We start from the raw sequence: 20,708 nt of genomic DNA on the forward strand, positions 1-20,708 counted from the left end.
ACCCCTTCCCAGGCAGACAAATTCAGACCAGAACCTAGGCACCAGCTAGGGGAACTCATGGGCTAGATTCCAGCCCTTGCTTGTCATCACACCCAGAAACCACAGGTCAGCACACCATGTGTATGACCTTGCCCAGGGGGCTAGGTTTGGATTCTAACTTCAAAGCTCTCTGCCCTGCACATGTGGTGTGGGGTGACGTCCAAGTCTGCTTCTCCTCAGCCCTCTAGCAACAGCAGTAGCAGAGCCTCTGGCGTGGCAGCAATCAGGGCAAGTTTGACACACCCACCTGGCTGAGTGAGCCCTCATATGTGCCCTTGGCCACATTCTGCCTCCAAAACCCTGGATGGGGCCCTGAAGGAGGAAGTGACCCAAAAGACAGCTTCAGAGGTTCCACAATACAAGGGAGAACCCACCAAGCCTTGTATTCATCTGTGGGTCTTAGGGTGCCCCTTCCACTGTCTACCTTGCCCCTTTCCTCACCACTCACCTGATGGTGGATGAGACAGGCCACCCGCCGAAAGCAGATGATAGGGTGAGTGGGCCGGAAGACACAGCGCAAGATCATGCGGGCCTTGCCCACCAGGGTCCCAATGACAGGCTTGATGCTGAAGACACTCTCCTGGCAGTCGATGGCAAATTGGAAGTGGGCTGAGCAGTCTGACTGGTTCTCAATCCACAGAGTCTGCTCTGAGTGCTCCCCAAGGTTGACCCAGTTGAAGTTGACACAGTAGTGCTGCAAGGACACAGCAGGACCTGGGCATAGAAGATGGGTCCCTGTGAGTGAGCAGACCCCGTCACCTGAGTGAGGCTGGGGTTATCAGCTCCCACAGAATGTCTCAGAAGGGGTGCCCCTGCTGGGAGGTTGTACTGCCTCGAGACAGGTGACCAGGCTGGACTGGCCTAGAGCGCCTGCAGCCTGAGCACAGCTCCAGCATCGCTAGGGTCATGGTAGGAAGGTATCTCCATGTGTCTACAATGCTTCCCCAAGGAGCCACCAGGGGGCAGCAAACACCCAGGCTGAGGGGACAGGAGGCAAGTTGGGAACCCTGGGTGGGCTGCTTCTGTGCTGGGGAGTGCAGTCAGCTGAGGTTACCAATACCTCTGCAGAAACCAATGACTTGGAGAAGAGTTTGGGAGGCACAGCCAGAAGGAATGACAGAGATGTAGTCCATTCTTCTGCTGTCCAAGGTCTTGGGGTGGAAGAACACTGACACGCATTTCTTCTCTCCTGGGGACACCATGCCATGGGCTCTGGAGCACGAGAACACCTGGTCTTTTGCCAGCATATCTGGGACCATTTCGATCTTGAAGGGGGCATTCACCTGTGTGTGGGGGGGGAGGTCTCAGGGTTGGGCAGTCTACATTGTACTGAGGAACCAGGGCAGGGACAGTAAGTGATGAGGCTGGGCCCACTGGCCAGTGTGAGCATGGGGTAAGGAAGCAGCCAAGCCATGTGCTCTGCCTGGGGGACGCCCAGAAAGGAACACTGTTTTTCTTCTCCCAAAGATACTCTCAGAGCTGGCTCTGGTCCTGGGGTCAGGACCCTCAGGAATCCTCTAGAGATTGCTCCAGGAGGCTGGAAGAAACCTGAGCTCAGTCCCACCTAAGAGGAGAAAGGAGCATCTGTTGACACATGTGCTTCAACAGACATGGTTCTGCAAGGCTTTGGGTCAGAAGTGTGGAGAAAAAGAGGGGTAGACAGTAGGGGCTCGAACTCCTGCCTCCCTTCCCATCCCCACCAGTCCTATGCATACTGCAGATGGGTTATACAGCTTAATCTGCCTCTCCGCGGTGCAGCCCACAGCAACGGAGCCAAAGTGTAACACCTTCTGGAAGCCCTCCACATCCTGGTCCTCTGGCCGTTTGTGCTTTATGCTTACCAGCAGCTGGGCACATTTGCCTAGGGCAGAGATGGGTGAGTTTTAGGGGGAACCCACTGGAGCCCATTTGGCTCCAGCTGAACAGCACCTAGCAGGAACATGTCCCCAGGGAAAAAGCAGTCTGTGACATAATAGAAGGCAAATCCCAGAGGCTGGAGAAAGGTGAGAGGCTGGTGGAGGCCCAGGTCAGGGGTGGGAGCACATTGAGGCCTTGAGACCCAGGGAAGGGCAGCAGCTGGGCTCTGGGAACAGGTGGGAGGGCGGGCCTCACCTACAGCCTGCAGCTGAATGCTGCTCTTCTGCTTGCTGCCCTTCCCATACCAGCATGTGGCCTCAACATCATAGGTGACAGCTATGAGGGGCTGAAAGGTCACTTTCATCCTACAAGCCAGGCCTGGCTCCAGTAACCCCGTGGCAGGGAACATCTGGAATGGGCTGGGGAAGTCCCAGGTGAAGAAAGTGGACAGGTCCCTGGGGGAAGGGATGGGGAACAAGTCAGGGCCACTATGTTCCTTCTGACCACTGCTCCTACCTTAGCAAGGCAGACTCTGGTGGCCTCTCTGTTCCCGATCAGGATGCGCCTATCTCCCTGATCCCTGGAGCCCCCCCTCCAGGGCTTGCTCTTATCACCTCTGAGCCTCAACCTCCCCCTCACCCCACATTGTCCAGACAGAACCAGGCCTCGACCATGTCTCCAGTGGCACACATAGGTATCTGCAGGGATGGTGGGCAGACGAGCTTGTGGCAAGGCAAGATGGCCCTCAGTTCCACACAGAATATCCCCTCTTCCTTCTCGAACCACAGTTGGTCCATGTACTCCTTCTGCAGGGCAGGAAGAAAATGGGAGAGTCACTGGCCAGTGATACCCAGGGAGCACTTACAGATCACACATCCCACCTGCCCTAAGCCATTCCTCCAGCATGCTGGGCAATAGCCCACCATCTCAGCCTGAGGAGAGGGCCCATTTCCTTTACTCCGGGTTGCAGAGATTAGGGCTTCATTTTTGAGGAGCAAAGAATTTTGAAGAGCTGGATGCAATGGTGTATGTCTATAATTCCAGCTACTCAGGAGCTGAGGCAAGAGACTCACTTGAGCCTAGTGTTTGAGGCCAGCTTAGGCAACAGAGAGTCTCCAAAAATAAATGTTTTGAGGAAATTTGCAGGAAGCAAGAAGAGGCCAAGATATCTAAAGCCCTCTGAAGGCAACATGGCATCATCGCCTTTCCCCCAATCTGCAATGAGATTTAAGATCTGAGCCCATTTTGAGGACTTCCCAATGTGGAGTTTTTGCTATAGTAGGTGGGATGTATGTGTGGAACAGGAAGCTCCTTGGTGCTCAGTCTTGTGTGCTGTTCTGAAGTTTCTGTTCCTGCATCCCTCCTCACACTCCAGGGCTTGTCTGGCAGACCTCACCTCCTCCAGAGGCCGGAAGGCAATGGGGAGCGTGAGGGTTATGCCTGGGCTCAGGAAGATGGGCTGAGGGGTGATCGTGAAGAAGAACTTGGTCTTGGGAGGCCTGTAGGAAAGAGCCAGGGATAAGCACTTCAGAGCTGGCCTCCAAACACTGAGAGAAGGCAGGAAGATCAGGGAAGACCTAGGAAGCTGAGGGGAATAGAGTACTTGGGACCACAGAGAAAAAGAGAATGAGTCCATGGAGGGGGAAACAAGTGGTCTGATCACAACCACCATTCTCTCAGGTCTTCATTTGGAACAAAAAAGAGTAGTATTTGTGACTCTGATGAGGATGATGGCCCATGGGGACAGGGATAGGCACAGGCCACCCTGATTTAACAGAATTCCTGAGCACATAATAACCAGGGAAGTCAAAGCTGGGAACAGAAGTGCTAAGGTTGCAGAGCTGCAGAGTCCCAGGGTGGGTCAGCAGCATAGACACTACAGACTTAACAATAGCAAGTGTGAGGCCCTGAGTTTGATTCCCAGTTTTTTTTTTTATTGTTTTTACATTTACTCACATGTGTATACATTGGTTGGGCCACCTTACATATAGTTTTAATAAGAAGACAATTAATAAGAAGTCAACAGCTCTGAACCAATAAGTGTTTTAAGTTTAGATGAAATAAACACCTCCCTAGGAAAGTATGACTTAGCAAAATGTCTCAAGAATTATATAATAAATTTTATTATGACCACTCTACCTAAAATCATCAAAGAAATGAAATAGGTGGGTAAAAATCTTCCCACAAAGAAAATTCTAGACTAAACAGCTGCACACCAAGTCCTACCAGGCATTTGACGAAAAGCAATTACAGTCTTAAACTCTTCCAGGTAATATGAAATGAAGAAATACACCTCAATGTATTCTTTGAAATCACTATAATGTTGTTACTAAAACCTGACAGACAAGAGAAGAAAGGAAATTTTCAAGCCAGTCTTACTCAAAAACAAAATATTAACAAAATGAACCTAGCACCATGTACCAGTAGCTCACACCTGTAATCCTAGCTGCTCAAGAGGCAGAGATCAGGAGGACTGTGGATCGAAGCCAGCCTGGGCAAATAGTTCATGAGACCCTATCTCAAAAAAAAAAATCCATCACAAAAAAGAGCTGGTGAAGTGGCTCAAGGGTGTAGGCCCTGAGTTCAAATCTAAGTACCACAAAAAAATGAACCTAGCAATGTATAGAAAGTATACTCAGTCATGATCAGAGGATTATTCCAGGAATACATGGTTAGTTTAACATAAAAAATGAGTTGATAGGATCTACTATATTAATGAGGGGGGAACCCAAATGATAATCTCAATAAAAATGTGAGAGAAACTTCAAAAATCTGTTTATGACAAAAACTCTTAACAAAGTAGAAATAGATGAGAACTTCCTTAATCTGAGAAAGTCTACAAAAAAAAATCCTACGGGAAACATCCAGCCCAGCAGTAAAACATTGGACTCTCACTCTGAGATCAAGAATTAGTCAAGGGTGCTAGGCCATGGCTCAGGTGGTACAGTGTCTCCTAGCAAGTGCAGAGCCCTGAATTCAAACCCCAGTGCTGCCAAGAAAAAAAAAGAATTAAGAACTAAACAAGGATTTCTTCCATAGCACTTCTGCTCAACACTCTATAACAGCACAGTAAGGACAGACAAAGAAAGAAAAAGGGTAAGAATTGAAAAGGACGAAAGAAAAATGCCATTTTTCTTATAAAATATGAATGTGCATGTGAGGAAAAACTAAAGGAATTCATAAATTATTAGACTTACTAAGAAGCTTTACCAAGATTGTTGGATACCTGTATAAAATTAATGATATTCACTGGCTAGAGTGGCTCACGCCTGTAATCCTAGCTACTCAGGAGGCAGAAATTAGGAGGATCACAGTTCTTTTTTAAGTAAACCCAGGCAAAAATATCCAACACAAAAAAAGACTGGCAGAGTGGCTCAAGTGGTAGAGTGCCTGCCTAGCAAGCATGAGGCCCGAGTTCAAATCCCAGTACCACAAAAAATAATAATAATGATATTCAAGAAACTATCAACAAACAAAAACTGTAAACAACTTTAACACATATAGCCAAGTGTGGTGGTGCACACATGTAGTTCCAGCACTTGTGAAGTGGAGGCAGGAGGATCATGATTTTGAGGCCAACCTGGGCTAGTGAAATCTTGTCTTAACCCACTCCCCCTCCAAAAATATGTCTCACTTATAATATCATCAAAATAATAAATACTTTGGAATTAAGCTAACTAAAATGTGTGTGCTGTCTACAGAAAAAAACTTTACACTTAATTGAGACATGAAAGAAAATCTAGTAAGTATTATATGGGAATACCCTACATTCATTGATTAAAAGGTTCAATATTGCAATGTCAGTTGTTCTCAAATTTATGGGCTCAATTAAATTTCAATAAAAATCACAAAAAGTTTTAAATTATTTTTTGTGGCAAGCACTCTACCACTTGAGCCACTCTTCTAGTTCTTTTTGCTTTGGGTTTTTTTTTCAGATAGGATCTTGTGCTTTTTGCCTGGGCTGGCCTTGGACCTGGATCTTTCTATCTACACCTCCATGTAGCTTACAGGTGTGAACCACCACACCCAGCTTATTTGTTGAGATGGGGTCTTGCTAACTTTTTCCTTGGAATGGCCTTGAACTGAGATCCTCCTGAACTCTGCCTTCTGAATAGCTGGGACAAAGAGTTTTTTTATATGTGTGGATGATGAGCAGATTTGAAGATTCATATGAAAGTTCAAAGGGCCAAGAATAATAACCAAGGCGATCTTGAAGAAGGATGAAGTTGGAGCACTTGTACCATCAGATATCAAGGTTTGCTATGTGCTCTAATAATTAACTCAGGATGGTATTAGCCCAGGGACACACATGTAAATCAAGAGAACAAAACAGGATCCAAGCATGAACCTGCACACATATAGATACTTGATATATGTCAGTGTGTGGGAGATCATCAGAGAAAGTATCAACTTTTCAATAAATGGTGTTGAGATAACTGGACATTCAATGGAGAAGAAATAAGCTATCAGGTCCCCACTTCAAACCATTCAAAAAAATCAGTTCTATATAGATCAAAGACAAACATGAGAGGCAAAACTAGGAAGTCCTTTTATTTATTTTTGTCGTTGTGCTGGATGGGGGTATATTGTGGCATTTACAAACATTCTTGCAATATATCAAATATATCATACTTGAATTCACCCTCTAACTAGGAGATCTTTCGAAAATATCATAGGAAAATATCTCCATGACCTACAGAAGGACTTCTCTCTTTTCTTGTCTTTTTTTTTTTTTTTTTTTGGTGGTACTGGTGTTTGAACTCAAGACCTCACACTTGCTAAGCAGGCACTCTACCACTTGAGCCATTCCAGCAGCACAAAAGAACTTCTTAAGCAAGATACAAAAAAGCACTAACTGTAAAAGGAAAAGATTAGTAAGGTTTTTTTTCTTCTTTTTTTTTTAGTGAATTTTTTATTAGTAAGTTTAATTCCTTTGAAACAAAGGACTTCTATTTTTCAAAAGACACAAAAAAGAAAGGAAAAGACAAGTCATACAGTGAGACAAAATAGTCACAACACTAACCAACAAAGGATTAGTATCCAGAAAAGAACAAAAAGATGAAGACATAGACAAAGAAGACATAATCTAATAGAAAAATGGGCACAGACTTCAACATGAATTTCACACATGAAGAAAGGCAAATGGTCAATAATCTATGAAAAGACACTCAACCTCATTAATCAATAATCAGGGAAATGCAAAGTAAAGCCACAAGTTGATATTATTGGTGAAATTTTAAATCCTGACCATGGAAGAATGGAAACTCTTATATGCTGCTGATGGGAATACAAATAGGGCTTGTCTTTGTACTTTGGAAAATACTGTAGCTTCATCTACAGAAAAGTGAACATGTACGTGTCTAAATGTCAGCAATCCTACTCCAGTGTCTACACCCAGAAAACCTTATCCTTGTGCAGCAGAAGATGCATCACGAGTGTTGGTGACAGTCCAACTTGGAAACAACCCAAATGTCCCTCAACAGAAGAACGGATGACTACGCCATGGCATAAGCATATACACTGGGACACTGCGCCACAATGAAAAGGGGTAACTACAGCTGCACATGGATGAGTCTTACAGACATAACTGAGTAAAATAAAAGGGTTATGAATGCATACCCTATTCTTCCACTTACATAAAGTTCGTAAGAAGGTAAATGAAAGTGTACACTTAAGAATGCCTTCACAGGTGGTAGATCATTTGAGAAAAGCAAGGCAGTCTTAACACAAAAGGCAGGATGAGATGCCAGGTGCCAGGGGCTCACGCTTGTAATCCTAAACTATTTAGGAGGCTGAGATTGGGAGGATCATGATTTGAGGCCAGCCTGGGCAAACAGTTTGCGAGACCCTACCTCCAAAATAACCAGAGCTAAATGGACTGGAGGTGTGGCTCAAGCAGTTGAGCGCCTGCTTTGCAAATGCAAAGCCCTGAGTTCAAGGCCCAGTTCTACCACCCCCTGAAAAGGCAAGATGAGAGTGGATTCTCTTTGTGGGTAGGAAGGGTGTACCCATATAGGAGATGGTCCATGATTTAATCTAGTGATATTGGTCCCACTTTCTAGAATTCTTCAAAGTGCACATTTTGAATATTCTCACTTTATATGGCAACTTTAAGTTGTTTTTTTTTTAAAGAGCCTGCTTTGAGAGCATGAAGGCTCAGGGCTGGGTCCCTGGTCCCTCTTTCTGATACCTGTAGCTCATCTTCTGGATTTTCAAGGAGAGATTTTTCAGAACCAGGTTTCTTGTGGTTTCCTTCCCCAGTTCCCAGCCTTTCCATTGCAGCTCCTCTGCCACCTCAATGCCCCAGACAACCCTCTTCTTTACTCTGTCATGCTTCTTTTGGATGCACACTTGAGTGTCCATGGAGCTGGTAGGCTGTTCAGGTGCCACGGAGAAGGAGGGTTACATTAGCATGGTAGGATGCAAAGATGCAGAGAACAAACAAACATCTGCCCGGCTCCATTCCTGTCTCCAGCACATAGTGAGTGACAACACTCTCACCTCTGGGACATGGTCTAGAGAGAGAAGGTGAGGAGCAGATGGGCCCCAGGAGTCAGACATTACCTCTTCGGAGGTCAGGGAACAGTTTGCCAATGAGAAGCCCAGCCCCCGGCCCCTGAGGCATTCCCTGGGCCACTCCATCCAGCACACGAATTCAGGTTTGGTTGGTGGGTTCTGTTCCTTGTGCACCCTCGGACCCCTCTCCCTTGCAGCCTCCTCCCTCTCTTCTTCCCCATCCTGCCTCTCACTGCAGAAGCCTCTCCTAGATGAATGGTCTTTCCAAAGCATTTTCCAGACCACAGGACACTCCATGGTTCCCTCTCCCATCCTCTGCTGGCTGTTGGAGAGGAGGAAGAAATTGATTCACCTGTGAACAATCCCTGCCCATACCCTCGAGTATGGAGATGCAATGTGCCAATGCAAGATTCCCTGTCTGTAATGGAAAATCCTTCTTCAGTTGATCCATAAGGCCTACCTACCTGAAGAGGGAGGGGGATGGGTAGATTCTGGGGCAGTAAGGTGGAGGAAGGACGAACCAGAGGCCCCTTCCTATCACAGCCATTTCTATGAATGCTCAACTCACTGCCGTTTTATCTTTGACCGAGTATTGTCTATTGTTACATAACACAAGGATGTAGTCATCCATTCAGCAAATATTTCTATCTATCATGCACCAAACACTGTGCTAGGTTCTGGGACTACAATGATGAACAAGACCTACAAATCCCTTCTCTCTGACAGCTTGCATGCTCAGTTTCAATATATAACAGAAAACATTAGATGGCCAATATAACATTTTCTTTCCCAGATTGCTCATGGAGGAAAGATGACATGGATGACTGTAAGTTTCAGTTGGTACATCAATCTGGGGTCAGTCAGGAAAACAGACTGACTGACTGGTGTTTGAAACTGGGAATGTAATACACAATCAGGAGCAGTAAAGTGACCCAGGGGTTAGTGACATCACTGCACCCAGATGAGGGGAGGCTACTGGGGCCCTGCAGCTTGTCTGGTGGGAGCAGGGACCATGGGGAGATCCAGATGCTGATGTAGACTCTATTAAGAGCAGAGAGAGTGGAAAAGATATAACCTGGCTTCTCCCTTCCTCTCACTTTGCAGCCTCCTCCCACCTCAAACAAGAAAAAGGATAAAGGGTGAATCCAAAGGCAAAGAGACCCAGAATGGCACAGAATGGGGGCTAGATGCCTTCAATGGGCCCCCAGTCCACAGGGAGGTGAATGCAGAGACCATCACAACTAAGGAGGCAGGTGCCACCCCCATCCATCCCCTGGCACAGACACATACCACACCAAACAAAATCATACTGCATAGTCACACCTCTGGACAATAACACGGCCACACACAGAGAATTACAGAATTGCAAAAGTAAACAATATCCACACATTGGTCAAACACAAAGTCCCAGGAATCCAGGCCAAAAGAGTTTCCTGAGGGAAAAGAGAAACAATGGCTACACACACAGCCTCCAGCTTGCTCCCCCTCCCTGGAGCTCTCTTCTCCCCACAGCCTCTCACTGCATGTTTGCTGCTACCAGCACTCCAGGCTGCTTGGTGCTTCATCTAGGCAGGGTCTAGTTCTGGGATATAGATGCAAAGCCAGGGTCCTCAGATTCCCATCCCCTTGCCCTGCCACCCATGCCCCAATATGGCCCTGAAACATCTTGTTTCACTGCCCTGGCCAAGTTCTCACCTGGGCACTGATGCTGCTGCTGCAGGCACTGGTGCCTACAGTGCTGCCACTGATGGTGGGGACAGCCATCGTGCTGGCACTCTGGCATGATTCACCAGAGTTTACACTGCTCCTAAGCCTCATGGTGGAGCTTGGAGTTGTCTGGATGAACATTGGGCACCTGGAACATGAATCCAAGGGGAGCAGTCTAGCTAAGCCAGGAGTTCCTGCCAGATCCAGATATGAGTCTGCTGGGAGGAGAGCAGAGGGGAGACAGGAGGGACATGAAAAAGAGAAGTCCGTGGGGAAATTTGCTCTAGACATTGAGACTCTGCAACATTTAGATGGAGCTGAGTATGAGGGTATGAGGTGGCACTATGAGAAACGAGGCTGGAAACAGAATGAGGGCTTTTGCTAAGGGCCTAGGGACTTGAAAGAGGGACCCTTCTGGGCCCTGACCGTCCATGACCACACCTGGCATTACCCAGGTCACCGAAGCACAAGCATTACCTTTAGCTGGCTTTTACACTGTGTTCTTGGAACATGTCCTATGTACTGTGAGAAGAGGAATAAGGGGCAAAGAAGAGGCAAATGAGACTGGTGAGTTCTTGGCTTTCTGGATTTCCTCCACCAGAACACACCCTGCAGTCCAGGCTTCAAGTAAGCATTCACTGAAATAATGAACCAATTGAAGGATAAATGAATCAACCTTTATAGTACAAGGCTCTCTGGATAGACTATAGCTGGAAATATACGCAACCAATTAATTATATGCAGTATGTCATGCATATGCAAGGGAGGCCCTGGCTCCATCACTGCAAATCCCCTCTTCCTTTAGCTGGCTTCCTTTGCACGCATACCCAAATGTGACTTTGGAACCTATTAGATAGAAATTTCTACACTCAGACATTCCAACTATGGCCAGCCCTGCTCAGGCACATGTGGAATGGTTTCCAGACCTCTCTGATGATCTACCTCAAAACACTCAGCTCTAATTTCCCTTTGTGTTCAATATGAACTCATCATCCATGAAATCGTTAAATGTGGCTCTACCCACCAAAATATAATGCAAATCACACATGTAATTTGTTTCTAATAACCACACGAAAAATAAGAATAAATAGGTGAAATTAATAACATATCTTATTTAACCCACTATATAAACTATGATCATTGACTATGTAATTGACATAAAATTATTAATAAGATAGTTTGCATTTTCTATACTAAGTCTGACATTTCAATTCAGAATGCTCATCTTCCAAGTGCTCAATAGCTGCATTTGGCTAACGGCTACCACATTGGAGGGCATTGCTTTAATACCTTTTTTTTAAACATATGTATGTTTTTCAGAGTGCTTAATATCCTTCCCCACTTCTCCAAATAAAAATCTCAAAAATAATAACAATTTCCATGCTGAGGATTTGTGTGGCAGGCAGTGTTGTGAGGTTATCACAGGTATTTTAATCCTGACAACAGTTTATGATTGATTGCATGTGACTTCCCTTTTATTTAGTTTAACATTCTTCCTCTCAAGTTTGTGGTTCAGTTCCTTATTAGAATGTATTCAGACTTCATAAAGAATTTTATGATCACCATTAGGAATTTATACACTTCCTGTAGACACTCTCCCATTCCCTCCCTCCTCCATCCAGAACAAAAGATGTTCAAAATACACTGTGCACATCTATGGAATTATCACAATGGACCTCCCTTCATAATATTAATGTATGCTAATATAAAAAGATTCTGTGACTTAGTGTTCCTACAGTGTTCTACAAACTGAAGAGGATTATGTTAGAGTCACTCATTCATTCATTCATTCATGCATTCACAAAGCATTTGCTGAGTGCCTAAGATGTGACAGGAACTGTGCTAGACACAGGACAAGACAGTTAAGGCCCCTCCCTTCAATTGTTTAGTGGATGTTCAGATGGAATCTAAGAAATTCATGCTGGGGAGGCAAGGAGGAGAGTCCCACTACTTTTCTTTGCTCTTATTCCTGTCCCTTTTCCTGCCCCTATTCACTGATGTCCTGACTTGAGGAAAATCCATAGCTAGCCCCTTGAGCTCTGGAAGTCTCCACTCAACACACGAAGCTATCCCAAAGAGTGCATAGAAAAGATGAGAGACGATGGGGTAGCAAATTGGTCCAGCCTTAGCTTAGGGGAGTGAGCGAGCACTGACCCTATAGGGAACAAGGGAAGTGGGGTTCCAGCATCTCCCCAGACTCTCTAGGGACAAGCAAGTTTCTCCCATCTCCCTGAGCCTCAGTCTTCCTTTAGTTGACTAACTTCCGACCTTAAAATTTCCCAAAATGGCCATGGAAAAAACAGGCGGGGATGGGGGGAGTCGTTGTGCATAGTCGAGGAAGAAATAGGTAAAAATGAAAGGAACAAAAATACTTAGAGCTGTTCCTCCCTCGTTCTCGGGGTCCCCGGTCTGATTAATGTCACCCAAATCTCAGTCTCACGGGACTCTCTGAAGGGCATGGAGGGGACCACCGGCTACGACTTCCTGGAAGAGCCCGTCTTTCCACATCGATACCTTCCTAGCCAGTCGCGTCGCTCGCAGAGACCCGGACCAACGCTCAGAACTCACTCCGCCGCCATGTTGTATCCATAGATACAGGACGCGCAGGACACCGCGTCTCCTGGTATCCCAGGGCAACGACGGCAACCCGAATGAGCCAAGACTCACAGAGGGCGAATGCGCCACCCAATTGTGGGGTTTGGGGGGGATTTTTTTGGTTTGGTTTGGTTTGGTTTGGTTTGGTTTGGCTTTGGTGCTGAGAATCAACACAAGGTATATAAAGTCCCCTAATTGTCGGGACATCCCAGCAATCATGACTTTAGTTGACGACAAAATTCGTAAGAGGTACTTTTTGGTCTTGACACCTTAATGGGAATCATTTTTGTTCTCTCCAGACAGGCGTTGTGGATATCGGGTCAGAACCTCAGAGGAAACCTCATTCCTGTAATTGCAATTGTCACCTGTTATTTCTTATTTAAATATTCCTTTGTAAATGGGTTACTTTTGCTGGTGGAAAGAATATCCTTGGCTTTTTCTTCCAGTATTTCTTCTGGCCCAACACCAAAGTGAATGAAGTATTTTAAAGGGACCCAAAGGTTGATGTATGAAGAAGACATTGTCACACATGCTGTGGATTTTTGGAAGCCCGTTTGTTCATTTGCTGGTGTGTGCATTGGGGGAAGGGTCGCATTTGGTGAAGACTTTTTAAGTAGGTGAAGCTGAACATCTCAATGTTCTTCTGTGGGCAATTCCAGATGCCTCATTGCCAGGACAGTTCACAGAATGAAGAGGTGGGGTATGGTTATGGGAAGAAAGCTTAGTGAGTCCAGGAGTCAACCCAGAATATAAACATCATTTTGGAAGAGTTAGGGCTGACTTGTGAAAGGTGGAAGATGGACTGAGATGACAAAGTCACCTGATTTGGCCTGGGAGATCACATGACTAGAGTCAGGCAGGACTGGAGGGGAGGGGCAGGCCAGGGGGCCAGTTAAGTTATGCTGGTATGATTAAGCCTGGGGTTTTCTTGGGATCAAGGTGAGCATTTCACTGCTTTTACCGTGATTCTCAGAATCTTAAATCTGTACTTTGGACTTGATGATTTTAGAGCTGTTTATAGTTTCTATAATGATTTCCTTTTTGTTTTTTCCCCAAGTTCTTCTTGAAATGTCAGCCTGACTCAGCTGGACCTTAAGGACAAAAACAGTGACCTTTTTATTCTTAGGCCAGAAATAAATACAGAGCATTGGCTCTGAGAGCAGGGTTTGGTGGGGGCCTCAGGAATTCCAGTAAGGAAACCCAGACATGGAAGAGGAGTCTTTATGCCTCTTCACTGAAGGAGGCCTCCTCCAGAGTTCTTGCCTGCTCATATCTTGATGGATTCAGGGCTGGGGATGATGGAGATGGGTCCTCCCATGAGCAGGCTCCTATAGTCAGTGCTTCTAATGGCTTCCTGGAAGCTCTGCCAATAGTGTCCTCCACCGACATGAGGACTCCTAGGGAGAAGCCTGCCCTCTGGAGTTTGCTCAGGGAGGTGAATAGGCTAGAAAGAGGCACAACTAGGGGTTGAATGAGGAGAAAGAAGTGGAGGCTGGGCTTCTTTCAGAAGTCCTCTTTTCAGGAGCCTGGAATCTATAGGAGATAATAAGTGCTGGGTCCTGGTGCTCCTGTCCTCCCTAGGCCCAAGAAGACCACAGGGGAAAGTGCTGTTTGGTTCAAGGTTGTAAACAAAGATGAATTATGATTCAGGAAATTGTTGAGGGACTAGAGGTGTGGCTCAAGTGGTAGGGTGTTTGCCTAGCAAGTGTAAGGCCCCCCAGTTCAAATCCAAGTACTGTCTAGATCTGGGCAATTTGTTTTGGCCTCTTCACCTCTTAGCTCAACTGTCATCCCATAGGCCTTCCTTGACCATCCCGATTAACACTATAGTCTCCTAGGAAATTGATGAGGACCAGAATGTAGGAGAAATGAAGAAGGATGGGTGGGAGACAGCCTGGAAGCTGCCAGAGAACAATGAAGGCAGGGCACACTCAGTGATTTAAGCTTCAGCTCATATAAAAATATCGTCACTAAACTTTCTTTTCAAGTGTCTCATGTCTCCGCACTTCCTCAAATGGAATAGAGGATTCTGGGCTGGGAAACCAGTCCGACTTGGGATTAACTATGACTGTTATTTACTGGCTATGAGATGTTGGGAAAGTCACACAATCTCTCTGAACCTTAATTTCCTCATCTGTTGGGGATAATTTTCAAAATGCACTGTGAAGATTGAATGATCACACATGTGGGTAAAGCAGTCAACAAACTTAGATACAGAGAGAGAGAGAGAGAGAGAGAGAGAGAGAGAGAGAGAGAGAGAGAGAGAAAGGTCATTTCTGAAATGGGAGGTCCCATTTAAACCACTCAGCTTTCTGTGCCCCTGCCCTTTTTACCTGCTTCCAAACTCTCTGTAGCACACTTGAAGAGGGGATTTTTCTGTTCTCCACACTCTACTCCTTTGTTTCTCCAGGAAGGAGACTGGCTGCCTTGCTGCTCTGAGGTGGAGAAAGGAGGAAGGGAATGCCAAGGTGTCCTGATACCCAGTTTACATGTCTACCCAGCTCCAGTACCTGTAGTATCCTCTCCCATTTTTCTTTATTCTGACACTCTGGCTGTACTTTGATAGTTGGCTCTAGAATCCAGTCTGTATCCAAGATATACTTGAAGGAAGGAGATGGAAAGGTGGGCCCTCCCCTAGAAGCTACTGACCTCAGAAATGGGGTAAGTCTTCTCAGCCCAGCCTGTGGTAAGAGTGCCAATGGGGTAGTTCAAGTTTGTATCTAGGATCATATATGGGACACTGTCTGCATTAAAAAGCAAGGTCTTCTATACCTGCTGAAGTAAGAGGGTATCAAGATACTGGTGGTACCACCAGCCTGAGTGGGCTTCCAGGGCACAAAACTGTAGGGTTTGGGGGATAGATTGTTGTATAGCAAGAGAATTCCAACTTTCCTGGGACTACCATGTGGTTTTCTTTTAGTTTTCAGAGCATCACTGTATGGCTTTATAACTCATCTAAGTAAGCCCAGGCTCCCTACATGACTTCCTTCTCTCTCTATTCATTGTCCCTAACACAAACTAGAAAGAAACAATAGGCCAACAATAAGGGAATGGAGGGAAAAGAACATGGAGTTTAATCTCAGAAGGCTCAAGTTCAAGCCCTGGTTCCAGCTTTTAATAGCTACATGGAGCCAGTGTGATGGTGCACACCTGAAATCTCAGCAATAGGAAAGCTGAAGCAGGAGGATCCCAAGTTCAAGGCCAGCCTGGACTACAAAGAAAGACTCTGATCCTTTCCCTAAAATAGCTGAGCAATGTCAGGAAAATTGTTAAACCTCTCAAAACCTCATCTGTAAAGGGAACAAATGAAGGTAGTACCTTACTTAACAGTTGGTAAGTTAGAGGAACTAATCTATCAGAAAGAACACTAACTGGCCTTAGAGCCAGAGTAGTGTCTGGGAAGCCCACCTTGATCCAGGCCTTACCCCTTTAGTTCTTGGATCATATGAAAGTCTGAGGATACAGGGAGGAGACTGGGAGAGCAATCATGGTAGTGGAGGGATGTCAGAGACTATTTACCAACCACAACCAGTACAAAATTTTTTCCAGCTATTAGCAGCCTGTATATCTGTACTACTTGTTACTTATCATAACTATACTATACTGGTTGCTAGTCAGACTTGAAGAAAAATCCCTACCTTACCAGCTACTGTACACACAGCTGTTTATTTCAACAAGTCTCCCAAACTTGAAGTCTTCCCTGTCGTGATTTCTGCTCACTGGCAGAAGACCTGTCACCACATCTAATTCCTCATTTCCTTCTAGTCTTCACAGTGCTCTGTCTCTGCAGCTCTCCTTGTTGTGTTCCTCCAGCTCCACGCCTGTTTAGAGCAGTACCAGGACCATGGACAGCTCCAACTACTAGGCCATCACCTTCCTCCTTCCTTCTGCCTTCTGGCTCCTCTTCCCCTACCCTGCCAATCCAGAAGCTCCAAGGTATAAATTGAATGAGGGCATCCTTGAGAAGACAGACCAGTGGAGTGGTTAGGAAAGAGATCTAGAGTCAACCTGGATTTGAATTCCAATCCCATCCCCATCAGCTGTACGATCCTAACCCTTTATTTCTGTAATACCCAGTTTCCTCATCTGTAATGGGGAAAACTTTAACAGTGACCACAAAGGTTGTGAGGTTTTATTTTGTGATTTGAACTCAGGGGCTACACCTTGAGCCACTCCACCAGCCCTTTTTTCTGATGGGTTTTTTCGAGATAAGGTCTTGCAAACTATTTGCCAGGGCTGGTTTTGAACCGTGATCCAACTGATCTCTACCTCCTGAGTAGCTAAGATTACAGGTGTCAACCACCAGCACCTGACTGGTTGAGAGGTTTCAAGTGAAATAAAACACTTCAAGAACTTTTCGAAGTGCCTGAATCACTGTAAGTTTGGGATGAGTGAAGAATACTATTATTCTGTGACTTTCCATCATATATGCTTCCTCCAACTCTTTTTCTAACCTATTTCTGAATAAAGATCCCATAACATGATCACTGGTTTAGGACAGCTGGCCTCTTTTTGGTGTGGTAGTCAAATACAATAAAGGAGCCCATTTTGACTGGTCCATGAGATTCTGCCTTCATCAGATTTCTTTTTCACATTTTAAAACTTTTTGGTCAATTTTAAATGTACAGAACAGTCACAAAACAGAGTTTTCATAACCCCTTCTCCCAGTCTTCATAGACTAACATCTTACATGACCATAGAAGGTTTATCTAAACCAAGAAATTGCCTGGTGTGATTGTACACACCTGCAATCCCAGTACTCAGGAACTGAGGAAGGAGGATCTTATGTTCAAAGCCAACCTGGGCTACATTGTGAGTTGAAAGTCAATCTGGGCTAAATAGTGAGATTCTGTCTCAAAACAAGGCCAAGTTTAAAAAAAAAAGAAACTTGGTACATTAAACACTATAAACAAAAGTACAGAAATCAAGATTTCATGTTTGCCCACTAATGTCCTGTTTGTTTCCAGTATTTAGCTCAGGATCTCACCTGATATTTAGTTGTTCTGCTTCCTCAGCATCCTCCTCTCGGGGTCATTTCCTGAGTCCTTGCCATTCATAACCTTGACTCTTATATAAAGTAGTGCTAGCACATTTATAGAATATTATTTCCTTTATTTATGCAATATGAAGAGAAATGTCTTATGATTTCTTGTGATGAGAGTAAGGTATGCATATAAGGAAAGATAACACAGAGGTGTTTGGCGATGATCCCTTGGCTAAAGTAGCATCTCCCGGAATTCTCCAGAGTAAAGTGCTCTTTCCCCCTATTTGTTAGATTTTGGTCATTTCCATCTTTTGCTTCTCTAGGATTAAAAGGTTGAGACAAAGAACTCTGTCCTTTAACCTTCCCCCCTGCGCTCCCAATCATTCCCCCAAGTCACACTCATTCTGTGTTAGCTACCTGGTTGCTTTCCTATGAGTTTCCCTAAATCCAGCATTCAAAGGTTTGTGCCAACACCAGATGCAGAAACACCTGGAGTTTATTAGGGCAACAAAGTGCTTTTTGGCTCATCTTCATAGACCTTCTTGCTAAGGCTCTGCATTTTCTGCCTGCAGGGCACTCTGGGCAATGTGACCAGCAATTGTTCTCAATAATGGCCAACTCCTTTTCCAGGGCTGGCCTCAGCCTTCAAGCACTTTCTTCAACATATACCATTTAGGGATTAAAACGCCCTATTAGTGTTTCTTTCCACTTGATCATGTTACTATTCACTGCAACCTGTTAGTGCATATGCATTCAGGAGCTTGCTTCCTTCCAGACCACCTCAAGGTTCTTCATTCCTGCTCAAGAGTTTGCTATTATTAGAGATCCTGCCAGAAGAGCAAACACACATTTTGTCAATTTATTGAGTGTGGAAGATGTGCTCCTCCAATCCTTCCCTTTGCCCACATCACCATCTGCCTCGAGTTTAATGCTTCTTAGTGTCTTCTCAAGCTGTCCCTTCAGATGGTGAAGGGCATCACACTTCCTCCGGCCTCACCAAGGCTTCATTTCCAAAAGCCTTTGGGTCAAATTGTGTTAATGGCTTCTGGAAAGTCCCAAGAGATGATGTGCTCAGTCCCCATTTCCTCTTTGGTTTGTCTGGTTACTTATGCCATGTAAGAAGTTACTCCAAAATGTCAAGCTGCTGAACAATCATTTTGTTTTGCTTAAGGTTTTTTTTTTTTTCTCTTTTTGGTGGTACCCCAGCCTCACTTATGGTTTTATGGGTCAGGAATTCAGAGCTTGGTCAGGCAGCTCTAGCCTGGGGTCTCTCACGCAGCTGCATCCTGGTGTTCATCAGGGGTACAGCCACAGGTGGTTCACTCCCACAGCTGAAGGTTGCTGCTGCTTATTGGCTGACTGCTTCACTAGGCCAGGGACCAGAGCACCTATCCACAGGCAGGTGCACTCTAAGCGTAGAAGCAGATAGAAGCCACATGATATTTCTGAACTAGCCTCAGACCCTGCCTCTTAAGAATATAAAAATTTGTGAGCTGTCACCAGTTGACTCACGCCTGTAATCCTAGCTACTCAGGAGGCAGAGATCAGGAGGATTGTGGTTTGAAGCCAATAGTTCATGAGTTTGGACAAATAGTTCATGAGCCCCTGTCTCAAAAACACCCAACACAAAAAAGTACTGGCAAATGGCTCAAGTGGTAACATGCCTGCCTAGCAAGCATGAGGCCCTGAGTTCAAACCCCAGTTCCACCAAATAAAAAAAAGAATTTGTGGACATATTTTAACCACTCCACACCCTACCCGGAGTTCCCTTACAGCATGTCAAACATTACCTCTCCAAGAACACCTTCAACAGGGTTCTGCCCAAGCCCGCCCCATCAGGTCCTTTAGATTGAGGCTGGAGTACCTTCTTCCAGCTCCCCAGGGATGGGGACTCATCAGTTCCTACCTCACTACTTTGCTGCGGCAAAGGAACTGGGTTCTGGTTTGGATTCTGCTAATGTATTATTTGGGCCTTAGTTTCTTCATGTGCAAAGGAGGAATTGGGAGCACCCTCACTTTACCGGCTTGCAGGACTAAAAGCAGGGATGTAAATAGCACAACTAGCACACTTGGCTCATAATAGGAGTTCCTAACTGACAAAGAACTGGGCACAGGCAAGGTGTTTCCTCTCTTGGAGCTTTAATTCATTCCTCTCTGAAACGGGCATGATAATTCTCCTATCCTGCTTCCCCATGGAATGTAAGGAGTCTTAAATGGCTGTAGGTAGTGCCAGTCCAGAGATCAAACCTGCCCCAACCTGGACAGGAGGGCCCCAGTATCTCTGCCTAGCTGGGGAGGACTATGAGTGCGTGCGAGGCAGCCGGTGTGGCTCAGGTCAATCAGTGCTCAGGGCGGGTCTGCTATCTACCCAAGGAGGCCTTATCAGATCCAGGCTGGCTAGGGTCAGTCTGTGGAACAAAGAAGCTTTGAGAACCAGGCTGGGGTGTGGGGCATGGGGCTAAGCCCCAGGAGGTGCAGCCACCCAGAGACCAGAGGGCACAGGGTGGAGGAGCTGCCACTGCCAGGCAGGTTTACCCGAGTGGGGGCACCCTCCCAGACAGGAAGCAGGGCCTGTGCTCACCCTCAAAGACCTCCATTACTGGAGTCCCATATCTGTGGTAGGTTGCTCAGGCATTTCACACTAGGACCTTGGCCCCACCCCTGCTGTGAGGTGCATCCCCCCCAACACACACTAGCTCAACCCAAGTTCTCCTGGCGCTTCTAGCCCCAACCACACTACCAGTCCCTGAACCTGCCCTGAAGGTCCACTCCATGGAGCAGCCCCTGATGATCTATTCACCTACCTTTACCCAGGTAACTCAGGGTCCTGGTTTTTCAATAGAAGGCACTATTTCCTGTTCCCTCAAAGGAGCCGCAGATGCTAGCATCAAGTCAGCTGCTTGAAAGATTGTTGCTTTGAGTTCAGCCTTCCCAATACAGAGCCGATTACTGCAAGAAGCCCCCCAGCAGGTAGCACCCATAGGGGTGCAGGCTTCCAAAGAGCCACTCC

The 20,708-nt window shown here is 45.8% G+C and overlaps 1 protein-coding gene across 1 annotated transcript in view; it reads right to left on the reverse strand.

Annotated features, from left to right (window-relative positions):
* Cfap65 (cilia and flagella associated protein 65) overlaps nucleotides 1–10,332 on the reverse strand; it is a 34,053-nt gene extending 23,721 nt beyond the window's left edge. Inside the window, exons 1-8 of the mRNA XM_020170838.2 lie at nucleotides 10,108–10,332; nucleotides 8,087–8,271; nucleotides 3,293–3,395; nucleotides 2,536–2,702; nucleotides 2,152–2,351; nucleotides 1,755–1,900; nucleotides 1,100–1,322; nucleotides 488–753 (exon numbers count right to left, since the gene is read on the reverse strand). Coding sequence (XP_020026427.2) covers nucleotides 488–753; nucleotides 1,100–1,322; nucleotides 1,755–1,900; nucleotides 2,152–2,351; nucleotides 2,536–2,702; nucleotides 3,293–3,395; nucleotides 8,087–8,271; nucleotides 10,108–10,260 — 1,443 coding nt within the window. The 5' untranslated portion in view covers nucleotides 10,261–10,332. The remainder of the gene's footprint in view (nucleotides 1–487; nucleotides 754–1,099; nucleotides 1,323–1,754; nucleotides 1,901–2,151; nucleotides 2,352–2,535; nucleotides 2,703–3,292; nucleotides 3,396–8,086; nucleotides 8,272–10,107) is intronic.
* Between the last annotated feature and the right edge of the window lie 10,376 nt (nucleotides 10,333–20,708).

This window comes from Castor canadensis, chromosome 4 (genome assembly GCF_047511655.1).
Source record: "Castor canadensis chromosome 4, mCasCan1.hap1v2, whole genome shotgun sequence".
In the NCBI taxonomy this organism is placed as follows: Eukaryota; Metazoa; Chordata; class Mammalia; order Rodentia; family Castoridae; genus Castor; species Castor canadensis.